Source organism: Geotrypetes seraphini, chromosome 6 (genome assembly GCF_902459505.1).
Source record: "Geotrypetes seraphini chromosome 6, aGeoSer1.1, whole genome shotgun sequence".
Lineage (NCBI taxonomy): Eukaryota > Metazoa > Chordata > Amphibia > Gymnophiona > Dermophiidae > Geotrypetes > Geotrypetes seraphini.
The window spans coordinates 246,098,319-246,111,176 of NC_047089.1; the positions used below are offsets into that span (position 1 = coordinate 246,098,319).

Here is a 12,858-nt window from a genome sequence, read left to right on the forward strand (position 1 = left end):
ATCTCTCTCCTCTCTCCTTATACACCTCCCAGAGAACTCCGTTCCACAGATCAGCTGCTCTTAGCTGTACCCTTCTTCTCCACTGCTAATTTCAGACTTCGTTCCTATCATCTAGCTGCCCCCTAGGCCTGGAATAAATTATCTGAGTTTGTCTGCCAAACCCCTTCCCTTGTTTAAAAGCAGATAGAAACCCATCTTTTGAATATAGCCTTCAACCCATAACCCTACTCCCCACTGCCCCCCAACCCAGCCAGCAGATTAACCATTCCCCTTAACTATATCCATGACATCCTGTTTGTCTGCTTAGATTGTAAGTTCTTTGGAGCAGGGACTGTCTTCTTTGTGACTCTGTACAGCGCTGCGTACGTCTGGTAGCGCTATAGAAATAATTCACAGTAGTAGTGTGACGAGTTTCCGTCTTTGGGAAGCAGAGCTGAGCTTGTGATGTCATAATGCCTCATTCCACCAATAAGAGCCAACCTCATCAGTGATGTCACAATGGCTTGATTGTCCTGTACTTCCCTCTGCCCTCCAACCCAGCCAGCTGATTAACTGCATCCATGACATCCTGTTTGTCCGTCTTGGATGTTTAGATTGTAACAGCGCTGCATACGGCTGGTAGCGCTATAGAAATCATTAAAGGCGGAAGTAGTAATTAATTAAAGTGGGTGGGAAGGGAATAAATTTATTTATTTGATGTTATACTAGAAAGAAATTCAAGTGATGTATTTAATTTTAAATGTTTTATTATTTGTACACTTGTAAGATTAAAAAATAAAATAAAATAGTAATGATATAATTTAATTCGTAATAATTAAAAGTAGTAGTAATATGTACATATTTGAAGTATGGGCATAGGTGTGTTTGTGATCCCATCCATACTGCATTCAAATGTAGGTTTAGCAGATGTCCGGGGAAACCCAGACATGCCCTCTTTTTAGAAGACTGGGTGCCCGGACGGACTTTCCAAAACCCAGCAGTTTTGTCCAGATTTTGGGAAGCTCTGGGCTGCATCTGGAGGGCCTCCGAGCAACTGCGTATGACGCTACACGCGTCCTCACACGCTCGGAGGCCCTCCAGACGCAGCCCGGAGCTCAGGGAAGAAGAAACGAGAGGGATTTGACAGTGATCACCGGGGGGGGTTGGGGAGGGGGAGTGCAGAGAGAGTTTTGGTTTCAGCCGAAAATGCACTGGCGTTTTCGTCCAAAACCCGAATTTGAACCGGTTTTGTGCCGAATCTGAAACTGAAATTCATCTGGCCTCTAGTTTAAATGCCAGTTTGCACACATCCAAAACACAAATGGCACTTGTAAAAACTAAGTGCCATTGATTGCTGGCGTGCTTTCATAATCAAATACAGTGGAACCTTGGTTTACGAGCATAATTCGTTCCAGAAGCATGCTCGTAAACCAAATTGCTCGTATATCAAAGCAAGTTTCCCCATAGGAAGTAAGGGAAACTGCTTTGATTGGTTTCACCTCCTCCCCCCCCCCTCCACCAGGCTACCGGCGCTGCTCCATTCTCCCCCCCCTTGAGGAAACCGACGCTGTTCCAAACCCCTCCCCCCGATCCAGCTTCCCCCCCTGCAAACCAGCATCCCCCCCGCTCGCGTTGCCCCCCCCTCCACTGCGATCCTACTTTCCCCCCTCCCGAGCAGTCAATGACACCCTTTACCCGACTTGGCACCAGTGCTGGTGCCCGAAGATCCTCCCTCTTCTGGTGCGGCTGGGCGGTGCGTTGGAGATCCTCCTTCTTCTGGGCTGGGCTGGACTGGCTTTGAGCATTTGCGCATACTCAAAGCCTTCTGGTCTTGCTCTCAATCTCAGAGAGAGCGAGACCAGAAGGCTTTGAGCATGCGCAAATGCTCAAAGCCAGTCCAGCCCAGACCAGAAGAAGGAGGATCTCCAACGCACCGCCCAGCCCAGGCCGCGCCAAAAGAGGGAGGATCTTCGGGCACCAGCACTGGTGCCAAGTCGGGTAAAGGGTGTCATTGACTGCTCGGGGTGGGGGGGAAGTAGGATCGTGGTGGAGGGGGGCCGGATCGCCGGATGCCGGATCGCCGGGGGGGGGGGGGGCGCTCGTACAGCGAGGCAAGCTCGTCTTGCAAAACACTCGCAAACTGGTGCACTCGTAAACCGAGGTACCACTGTAATGGCAAACTGCAGGTTTAAGTGTCCTGTCCCTTGCATTCTGAGCATGTCAACGTTTTTGCATTCAGCAGGTACGAGTTCTGGGAAGGAGATGGACTGGATGGATTCTCAAGGGGAAGAGCAGCGCCTGTGGCTCACGATGATGAACAGTCCGGGAACCCCTGTGGAAGGCACTTTAATGCTGAGGTCCAGCATGGGAAAATGCAAGCTTTGAGCTTTTGAGATGAATTTCAAACCGCTCTGCACAAAAGGATGCCGTTATGCCAGAAAGGACCCATAGTGGAAGCAACTGGATTTCAGGGGGGAAGGGGATTTGTTTGTGTGTGGCAGATATTTTGGTCTTCATAGCCCTATGTGCATCTCTGACCTTTTGAAGTTCACGATAGGTCACAGAAATCCGTTATTCCATGGCCCCGCCATCCTGGTTTTTACCTGTGAAGAAGGTAAAATGTGGAACACCAGCCTTCACTTTATACTTGTGCTTTTTCACAAGAAATGAGGAGTGTGTGGCGCAGTGGTTGAAGCTACAGCCTCAGCACCCTGGGGTTGTGGGTTCAAACCCCGCGCTGCTCCTTGTGACCCTGGGCAAGTCGCTTAATCCTCCATAGCCCCAGGTACGTTAGATAGATTGTGAGCCCACCGGGACAGAGAGGGAAAATGCTTGAGTACCTGACTGTAAAACCGCTTAGATAACCTTGATAGGCGGTATATAAAAATCCTAATAAACTTAAAAAAAAAAAAACTTTAAAAAAAAAGGTGCAAAGAGTTTGCTCTTTTCTATCAATAATTGCTTTCAACTAACCCATGGTCAATCCATGCAGAACATTCTAGCTGAAAAATTAAAATATTATTTAAAAAAAAAAACAACCCAAGAGCAGATTGCAATTAGAGTCTTAAAAGAAGTTCCTGGAATTTGTCCCATAACCCATGAAGCTTGTAGGAAATGTGGAACACCAGCCTTCACTTTATACTTGTGCTTTTTCACAAGAAATAAGAGACATATTTGAACATAACCATTTATTGTTAATTTTGTAACCAGAAAACAAGTGCCAAGTGACTACAGCACCAAAAAAAAAAAAAAAACCCAAAACCTGCGGCATTTTACTTACTAAAGGTAAGGTCACACAGAGGTCATTGAGTGCTGTGCACTACGACTACGATCACCAGTGATCACATGAGCACAAGATTATGTGGGACCAGAGATGACTGTTTTTACCCTACATAGCACCAGGGCTGGCCCAGCTAATAGGCAAGACTAGGCAGTTGCCTAGGACAGCAGAGAGCAGCTGGCGTCGAAGCAAAACAGTAGATCTGATAGCGACACAAAGTCAAACAATGTACTATAGCTTGCATTTTTTATAGGATGATTGTGCGATGATCGTGATTGTCGAGTTAATTATCAAAATCTCAGTAAGGGGGACTACAGTATAAGGGCCTGAAAGTTAGTTGAGGGGGGGGGGGGGGGGTGTAAGGTTTACCTTGGGCGCCTACGGGCTTGCACTGGTTCTGCATAGCACACCGGAATAAAATCCGACAGTAAGCACACACAGGAAAGGGAGTGACCTAGTGGTTGGGGCAAAGCTAGACAAACTATGATCTGTAGGCCATAATCATCCATGGAAGGTTTTTCTTTCTTCATGTGGTGACCAGGGCCATCCTTAAGCAGGGGTTATAGCAGAGGCCAAACAGGGCCCCATGGAAAGTTCCAATTCTACATCAGTCTCCTTCTCTCCCTCCCTCTTGGCAATCGTGCTCCTCCTCTATGACACTCTATACTCCTCCCATCACGCTGCCAGCCAGCTCTCTCATCTGCTCCCTCTTACTTAGGGTTACCAGATTTTCCGGAACTATAAATCCGGACCTATGGCCCTGCCCGAGTCACGCCCCGTTCCAGCCCCGCCCCCTTCAACCTGTTCACTTTTCGGGAGGGGGGCATCTGCGCTGGTGTAATGTGGTGATGTCACCACTTTGCATCCGCTCCCTCGCAGATGCCGTCCCAATGTTTCTCCTAGCTGGAAGCTTTTCAAAACATGGGCAAGGTGCCATGTTTTGAAAGCCGTCTGGTAACCCTACTCTTTCTCCTCCTCGCCCTTTGGTTTTGTGCTTCTCAGAGGTATGACAACCATATTACCTTTTTGGCTTTCCCTCCTCACATGCATCATGTGCTAGGCCCGAGGGCAGACATGGGCATCTCTGGTCCTCGAGGGCCGGAATCCGGTCGGGTTTTCAGGATTTCCCCCAATGAATATGCACGAGATCTATTTGCATGCACTGCTTTCGATGCGTATTCATTGGGGGAAATCCTGAAAACCCGACTGGATTCCGGCCCTCGAGGACCGGAGTTGCTCATGTCTGCCCTAAGGCCACCAAGGCCCCAGTGCTCGAAAGTTGCCATTAAAATCCTGTGAGCCGTAAATTTTCCGATTTCTGAACGACGAGCGATGCTCCATCCAAAACTTAGAATGCAAATGAGGTCCGCGGAAATACCATCCAGTCAGTCACCAGGAAAAGCTACGTCGTCGGCACATAAGTCATAGGCGTGCCTTATTGTAGAACATCATAGGTGCACATCGTAGAACTGGTTTAGCAACGAACGTTAAAGGCAAAGTAAGCTTATCGGGGCCCAACTTTTTTACAGAGAAAACTCAACACCTGCCCCGCTCCATGCCCCTCTCTTGTCCTGCCCACATTCCCCACTATTTTTATTTTTTTATAAATCTTTTATTAATTTTCAAATGTTAACAGTGCCATACAATGAATTTAAACATAAACACTACACAGAAGGCACTTTAAATACACAAATAATTCATAAAACAATCATTTTCTCCCCCCCCCTCCCTCCTCCCCAATCTTAAGTTCTTGCCACACCTACTGTTGCACCTTCTCCTGCTCTGGCCCTCTACAACCAACTGTCTGCACTAGCGAAAAAACGGCGCAAATGTTCATTCTTGGGGTTACCAGATTTCCCCGGGGGGGGGGGGGTCCGGACGACTTTTCAATACCCGGCACTTTGTCCGGGTTTTAAAAAGCTTCCTCAAAATTATGTCAGGCAAGAGGGCAGGCAGTGGGGGGATGGGGGGGGTTTAGGGCGGGATTGGGGACGGGTAGAACTGGGTGAGCCTTAGGGGCAGGTTTAGGGGTCCGGATTTTACTAAAGTAAAATTTTGTAACTATTCATTCTATGATTATTTAACAAATCCTGTCTGACGTTACGACAATCTAAAAGTTTTGATGTCCCCTTAGTAAGATCAACACACAACCCCTCCACAAAAATACACTCAGAACCCAACTGTACCATACCAACACCAACTCCCAGGACAGAAAAGAGCAGCAACTTTGTCTGTGAAAAGGCAGCGCTGTCAATATTGCACCAGGCTCAAAAAGAGCAATCAACACACCATCTAGAGCAGTGGTCTCAAACTCAAACCCTTTGCAGGGCTGCATTTTGGATTTGTAGGTATTTGGAGGGCCGCAGAAAAAATAGTTAATGTCTTATTAAAGAAACTAGTTTTTCAGCCCGTTAATTAACGGGTGCTAGAATAGATGTATGTGTCTGTCTTTCTTTCTCTCTCTCTCTCCTTAGCCTGTTTCTGTATTTCTGTCTTTCTTTCTTTCTTTATTTTTCCTCGGCTGTCCAGCATCACCCCTTGTTTGCTTCCCCTGTCCATTCTCCCTTCCTTTTACCTCCCCTGTGTCCACCACCACCCCTTCACTGCTCCCCTTATCCAGCAGCAGCCCTTCTCCCTTTGTTTTATCTCCCCCCTGTCCAGTAGCAGTAAGCCTCCCTTCCTTTTTATTCCTCGCCCTCCCCAGTTCAGGAGCAGCTTCCACTAAATAACATGAGCTCCCTTTGCTCTCCTCTGCTTCCTCCTCCCCCCCCCCCCCCCCTATGCACCTGTGACAGCCTGGGCGCTCTCTCCCCTCTACAATCCCAGCTGGAGCTGGCCAGGATTAGGGAAGGCTGCTGGACCCGCTGATCTCCACCGGGCGAGAACAAACTGGAAAGAGAGCAAAAGAGGAATTTTAAAAAAAACAAAAATCCCGGCACTTTCTTTACTGATGGACAGCTGGACATAACTTGATTTTGAATTTCTCTCTGGGTTGTTGTTTTTTTAATCTCTTTGCCAGTTTGTCTGTGTATGGGGCTTTTTTTTTTACCCCCCCCCCCCTTTCCCTTTCCACGGTCTGGTTGGCTCTCTTAGTCCCTTTCCGCCCCCTTCCCTTCCCGCGGTCCCGACAAACCTGCTACACCAGCAGCGTCTGCAGCACTGTACAAACGCTGCTTCGGGACCTTCTACTGCCCTGATTTGCTCTGCTGCTTTGCCAGAGTAAATCAGGGCAGTAGAAGGCCCCGAAGCAGCGTGTGTACAGTGTTGCTGGAGTCGGGACCGCGGGAAGGGTTCGAGAGAGTAGCTGAACAGATCACGGGGCGGAGCGGCGGCAGGAATTTGAATTCACAGTTTGAGGGCGGGCGGCCGTCCTCGCGCTCCGTCCACCGTGTGCGCGGGCTGCCTCTGCCCTCGGGTGTGCTCGGCGGCGATGCTTGTGGCAGCCGTTGTGAAGGGGCCGCGTGGTGCGGTCTGCTCCAGTTTCGCTGCGCCTGTGGTGACTTACGCATGCGCACTCACGCAGCAGTTCCCGACAGAGCGGCGGCGAATGGTGCGTGAGAGAGGCCTGCTGCCCGAAGAGGAGGAGCGGCGGGGTCTGAAGAGGCTGAGCTGCGGCTCCCCGAGCTGAGATTTCTGCCTTTGGCTCCTTCGGTCCCAGCTTAGAAACTTTGGCCAGTAGGGCCGTATTGTGATGTGGAGAGCAGGGAAGGGCGCGCATGCGCACTTGTCTTGCCACATCCCGACAGAAAAGGGATCAGGGAACACGCTTGAGGCAAGTGCACATGCGCGGCTAGCATTTTATTATTTAAAATGACAATTTTGCATGAGGTAAAACTCCTTATAGTTTATAAATCTTCCCCCCCTCCCCTGAAGGCCTGCATGTTTCCCACTTCTTTGCAGCGTCCTCCAGATTCCCCCCTGGCCTCCCCTCTTAGTTTCAGCTAATTACCGCAGCCTGCAGAGAGGATCGCCGGTGCTGTAACATTCCTTGCAGGCTGCCATCGGCCTCCGCAACACGTTCCCTCTGCCGCAGTCCCGCCCCTCCTCTGACATCAGGGGCATGATTGCGGCAGAGGGACCATGCTGCTGAGGACCACGGCAGCCTGCAAGGATCTCTGCAGCACCGGCAGACCTCTCTGCAGGCTGCGGTAATTATCTGAAGGTAAGAGTGGGAGGCCAGAGAGAAATCAGAGGACACTGCAAAGAGCGAGCAGCACTAGTAGAGGCTGCGGGCCGCAAAATAGTACCTGGTGGGCCGCATGTGACCCCCGGGCCGCAACATTGAGGCCACTGATCTAGAGCAATGGTTCTCAACCCTATCCTGGGGACTCTCCCCAGCCAGTCGGGTTTTCAAGATATCCCTAATGAATATGCATGAGAGAGATTTGCATACCTGTCACTTCCATTATATGCAAATCTTTCTCACGCATATTCATTAGGAATATCTTGAAAACCCGACTGGCTGGGGAGGGTTCCCAGGATAGGGTTGAGAGCCACTGATCTGGAGAGAAAACAGAACAAATGTGCTACAGATCTCCACACAGAAACTGCATACTAGCAGATTACTTCAACTTGGTCACACACATGAAATACAGACAGACTTTCAACAAATATGAACTCAGTAATTTAAAGAGAACAGTGAGGTTGGGCAGACTGGATGGACCATACGGGTCTTTATCTGCCGTCATCTACTATGTTAAGACACTACAGATCAATAATGGAGGTACAGCAACACGAGAGAGACACTGAAATGCAAGGTACCGGAGATGCACATTTCCCAAAGCTGGCACGTACCAATTGATGCATTCAAAATAAAATACTTTTTTCTACCTTTGTAGTCTGAACATTTTATTTTTTTCTTTCAATTTGATCCAAGAGTCTCTTGTGCTTGTCTCCATTATTCCTGTCTTTCAAGGGTCTCCTCTACATGGGACATTTCTTCTTTCTCCTTGTCCACATCCATCTTCTCTCTGTATCTCTACCTGTCCTGTATCTCTCCTCTTTGTTCCTGTTCCTTTCCTCCCCATCATATTCAGTATCATAGAGAATGACACGGGGACAAATTTCCCCCATCCCTGTGGGAACTCATTTTCCCATCCCATAGAGTTGTTTTTCTGCCCCTGCCCCGTTCCTGCCAGCTCCGTCCTCATCTGCACAAGCCTCAAACCCTTTAAAATCCCAAGTAGCAACATTCTAGAGCTCAGATTGTGATGTCATAATGTCTCATTCCACCAATGCCTAAGCTCCGTCCTCATCTGCACCAGCCCCAAACCCTTTAAAATCATAAGCAGCAACATTCTAGAGCTCAGAATGTGATGTCATAATGTCTCATTCCACCAATGCCTAAGCTCTGCACAAGCCTCAAACATTCTAAAGTCAAGTGTTTGAGGCTTGTGCGGTTAAGGCAGAGCTTACAGGAATGGGACAGTGAAAAAACTCACGGGGACAGGAACAAATTTGTCCCCGTATCATTCTCTACAGTATCACCCCTTTGTGTCTCTATCCCATGTCTTTTCCATCATTGCCCCTTTGCTTATTCCATGCCCATTATCTCTTCTGTATGCACTGTCCCTTCCTTTCTCTCTTTCCATCCTCCCACACTTGTCACCTTGAGTCCAGCATATCTCCATTTCCCCTGTTCTCTCAATCTGGCATATTTCTCTCTCCCCCCTCTGTGGATCCAGTATTTTCCTCTGTCCACTCCCCACCCCCAATCAAGCCTCTGTCCCTTCCCTTCTAGGTTAGAAAGTTGTATGGGGACAACTACTGCCCGTCCTACTGGGATCTAACCCATACCCACCTGTATCACTAAGATTCATTGTATCCCCACCCATTCCCTCTGTCTCTTCCACTCTCACTTGTACCTGCAGGAGTCAATACCTCCATTTCATCTACTTTTTTCTGTTTTCTTTAACTCTTTTATTCCTTTTTTTTTTTTTTTCCATGGTCTCCTTTTGATATTTCTTCTCTCTCTACCCACCATCCATCTTCTGTATCCCTTATTTGTTCTAGCCAGCACCTCCGCTCAGAATCGCAGTCTGTTCTGTGTTCAGCATTGCCCCCTCTGTGTACATGTCCCTATGCCCAGAATCTTCTCTTTGTCTCTATCTCTCCCTATATCCAGCTTCTCCTCTTGCCACCCACTCAGGGCCCAATATCTCTCCTCACACCCTTATCCCTCCTCATGATCTGATCTCTCTCTTCCCTCCCCATTTTTTGGGTCTGGGTCTCTTTCCTTCTTTGCTGCCTCCCTACCCATCATCTCTGAGTTTCTCTTCTCCTCCTCATACCCAGCATCTCTCTCCACCCCCTGTACAGACCCAATATCTCTCTTATCTTCCCCTCCCCCAATCTTGGTATATCCCAATCTTCCTCACATGGGTCTGGCTTCTCTCTGGCACACACCCCTGCTTCTGCCCTCCAGCATCACAGTGGGTGGCTGATAGAGGTAGCGAAGAATCTTCCACCCCCAAACCAGAAAAACAAATATCTCTGCACAGTCTCTCCAATGATACAAAACAGCACAAAGGACAGTCCACTAGTGGCCAAAAAAGAAACAACTGAGGAACCAATCATGAAATTGAAGTCTTCAATTAAATAAAATTGATGACTCAGCACGGACCGTGTTTCGGCCCCAAGGCTTGCATCAGAAGTCTAAAATCATACCAAAACATAACATCAAAAAAGTGTTCCCCAACCTCCTTTTGAAATTTTTGTACCATTAAACAGAAGAAAACTTGTCCGAGTAAGTCTGCTGTTATGTTTCATTGCTTTTAAACAATTGTGTGTTTCAGATACCTTGGGGGTAATTTGCCTTCTTATTTGTTACTTCTTTGTCGGTCTCTCTTTTTCTGGCTTTGGGTAGGTTAGTCATAAGCACTTTTCAGCTCTTGTAGTCATTCAGCAAGTAATGTTTTAGATTGCCGGGGTTTTTTTGTTATTTAAATGTACTTTAAAAGTGCTTAAAGCCTAAGTGGTATACACTCAGGTACTCCAGTATTTCTCCCTATCTGTCCTGGTGGGCTTGCAATCTGACTAACAGACATGGGGCAGTGGAGTGTTAAGTGACTTGTCCAGGGTCACAATGCTGGGCTTGAACTAGAGAATGGCATGGGGACAAATATGTCCCTGCAGGAGCTCAATTTCCCTGTCACGTCCCCACCAGTTTTGTCGCTGTCGCTGTCCCTGCCCCATTCCTGTAAGCTCTGCGTTAAATGCACAAGCTTTGGACCCTTATGATTTTAAAGTGTTTGAGGTTTATACAGATGAGGATGGAGCTCAGGCATTGGTGGAATGAGGCATTATGACATCACAATCTGAGCTCTAGAATGTTGCTACTTAGGATTTTAAAGTGTTTGAGACTTGTGCAGATGAGGACGGAGCTCAGGCATTGGTGGAATGAGGCATTATGACATCACAATCTGAGCTCTAGAATGTTGCTACTTAGGATTTTAAAGTGTTTGAGGCTTGTGCAGATGAGGACGGAGCTCAGGCATTGGTGGAATGAGGCATTATGACATCACAAGCTGAGCTCTAGAATGTTGCTACTTAGGATTTTAAAGTGTTTGAGGCTTGTGCAGATGAGGACGGAGCTCAGGCATTGGTGGAATGAGGCATTATGACATCACAATCTGAGCTCTAGAATGTTGCTACTTAGGATTTTAAAGTGTTTGAGGCTTGTGCAGATGAGGACGGAGCTCAGGCATTGGTGGAATGAGGCATTATGACATCACAAGCTGAGCTCTAGAATGTTGCTACTTAGGATTTTAAAGCGTTTGAGGCTTGTGCAGATGAGAACGGAACTTAGGCATTGGTGGAATGAAGCATTATGACATCACAATCTGAGCTCTAGAATGTTGCTACTTAGGATTTTAAAGTGTTTGAGGCTTGTGCAGATGAGGACGGAGCTCAGGCATTGGTGGAACGAGGCATTATGACATCACAATCTGAGCTTTAGAATGTTGCTTCTTAGGATTTTAAAGGGTTTGAGGCTTGTGCAGATGAGGACGGAGCTTAGGCATTGGTGGAATGAGGCATTATGACATCACAGTCTGAGCTCTAGAATGTTGCTACTTAGGATTTTAAAGGGTTTGAGGCTTGTGCAGATGAGGATGGAACTTGTAAGAATTGGGCAGGGACAGGAAAAGAATTTGCAGGGACGGAATGGGAAAATGAGTTCCCGCGGGGATGGGAAAAAATTTGTCCCCGTGTCATTCTCTACCTGCAACCTCAGGGTGCTGATGCTGCAACCCTAACCACTAGGCCACTCCTCTACTCCTGTTTTAAGATGGCTGTTTCTTATCAGTATATTGTCACTTATATGTACTTTTCAGCTGTTTTGAGTTGGAAATTTTGTTTTGTTAATAGATTCTATTTTTTCTCATCTCTCTGGTTGTCTGCAATAGTCCAAAAACCAGACCTGCTCTCTATTCTCCAGACACCTGAAGGGTTTCGGGCTAATGAGCCCCTTATACCAAATATTTGTGTGGAAATTGTAAACCGAGTGTTACATCAGTAAGTGGGAACTTGTGGAAGGTTTTATTCGAGTTCACCAGGGTTCAAATGCACCAACCCTTCAGGTGTCTGGAGAATAGAGAGCAGGTCTGGTTTTTGGAGTTTCAAGTCATTTTGACCCCTCTCATTTAGAGTAAGGCTCTTATTTCTAGTGTCTGCAAAACTCCACATCCTTTCAATCGTTTAAATTTATTTTCATCGTGTAGAAATTTGATACGTACTGTTCAGATTTTTTTTTCTTTCAGATTTTATATGGACTTTAAGTAACTTATCCCCCCTCCCCCTTTTACAAAACTGCAAAAACATTTTTAATGCTTTGCACTGCTCTGACGCTCATGGGAACTCTGAGCGTCAGAGCATCGCACATGGCGCTAAAAACCACTCGCAGTTTTGTAAAAGGGGGGAGGTTAATGACAGCACAGTTTTAATGATTGTCACTATACAGTATACCCCTGTAAAGTCGCAGTTCACAGCTTGCATCCCCAGCCATTTGCAGGTTTTCCTGTCCACCTCCTCTATCCCCCCCCCCCCCCCGGGGTCCCTGCCCGGGACCCCACCGTGCGCATCCTCCAGCCCCCCCGATCCACTCTGCCTGACCAAGCGCCACCGCCCCGCATCGGCACTCTCTGCAGCTGCTGCCATCGCCCCTGCATCCCTCTCCCGCCGCCGATCCCCACGCCTAAACCGCATCCAATAATTACAGTTTTTTGAAGTTCGCGGGTGCTTCTGGAACGCAACCCCCGCGAACTTCAGAGGTATACTGTATTTAATTATGTTGTACTTTGAGTATTTTGTGCTTTGAATTCCATGTAGAGACTATTATTGGAAACTGTTTTTCTTCTGTATGTATTAAATGCAAATTGCAGAATTTGCATTGTACAAGTATTTAGGTATGTCTCGTGATATTCTTTTCAATGTATATATAAATGTGGTGTTATATAATTTTGTTGATTGATTCATCAATATACAATTTTACTCTTATACTATTGATTGTATTTATATTTTGATAAGTTTATATTTATATGTATGATTTTAGACTCCTGATACAGACCTTGTGGCCAAAACATGGTCCGTGTTGACTCATC

The 12,858-nt window shown here is 47.2% G+C and overlaps 1 protein-coding gene across 6 annotated transcripts in view; it reads left to right on the top strand.

Annotated features, from left to right (window-relative positions):
• The window catches only part of SYTL5 (synaptotagmin like 5), a 241,745-nt gene extending 238,721 nt beyond the window's left edge, over positions 1-3,024 (top strand). For 4 of the 6 annotated variants that reach the window (XM_033948650.1, XM_033948648.1, XM_033948645.1 and 1 more), the window contains one exon: positions 2,219-2,763. In XM_033948650.1, the coding sequence (XP_033804541.1) occupies positions 2,219-2,364 (146 nt within the window). In that variant the 3' untranslated portion in view covers positions 2,365-2,763. Of the gene's footprint in view, positions 1-2,218; positions 2,764-2,906 lie in introns of those variants that run through there. The other 2 variants (XR_004539868.1, XM_033948647.1) reach the window with 2 other exon arrangements.
• The last annotated feature ends 9,834 nt before the right edge of the window (positions 3,025-12,858 follow it).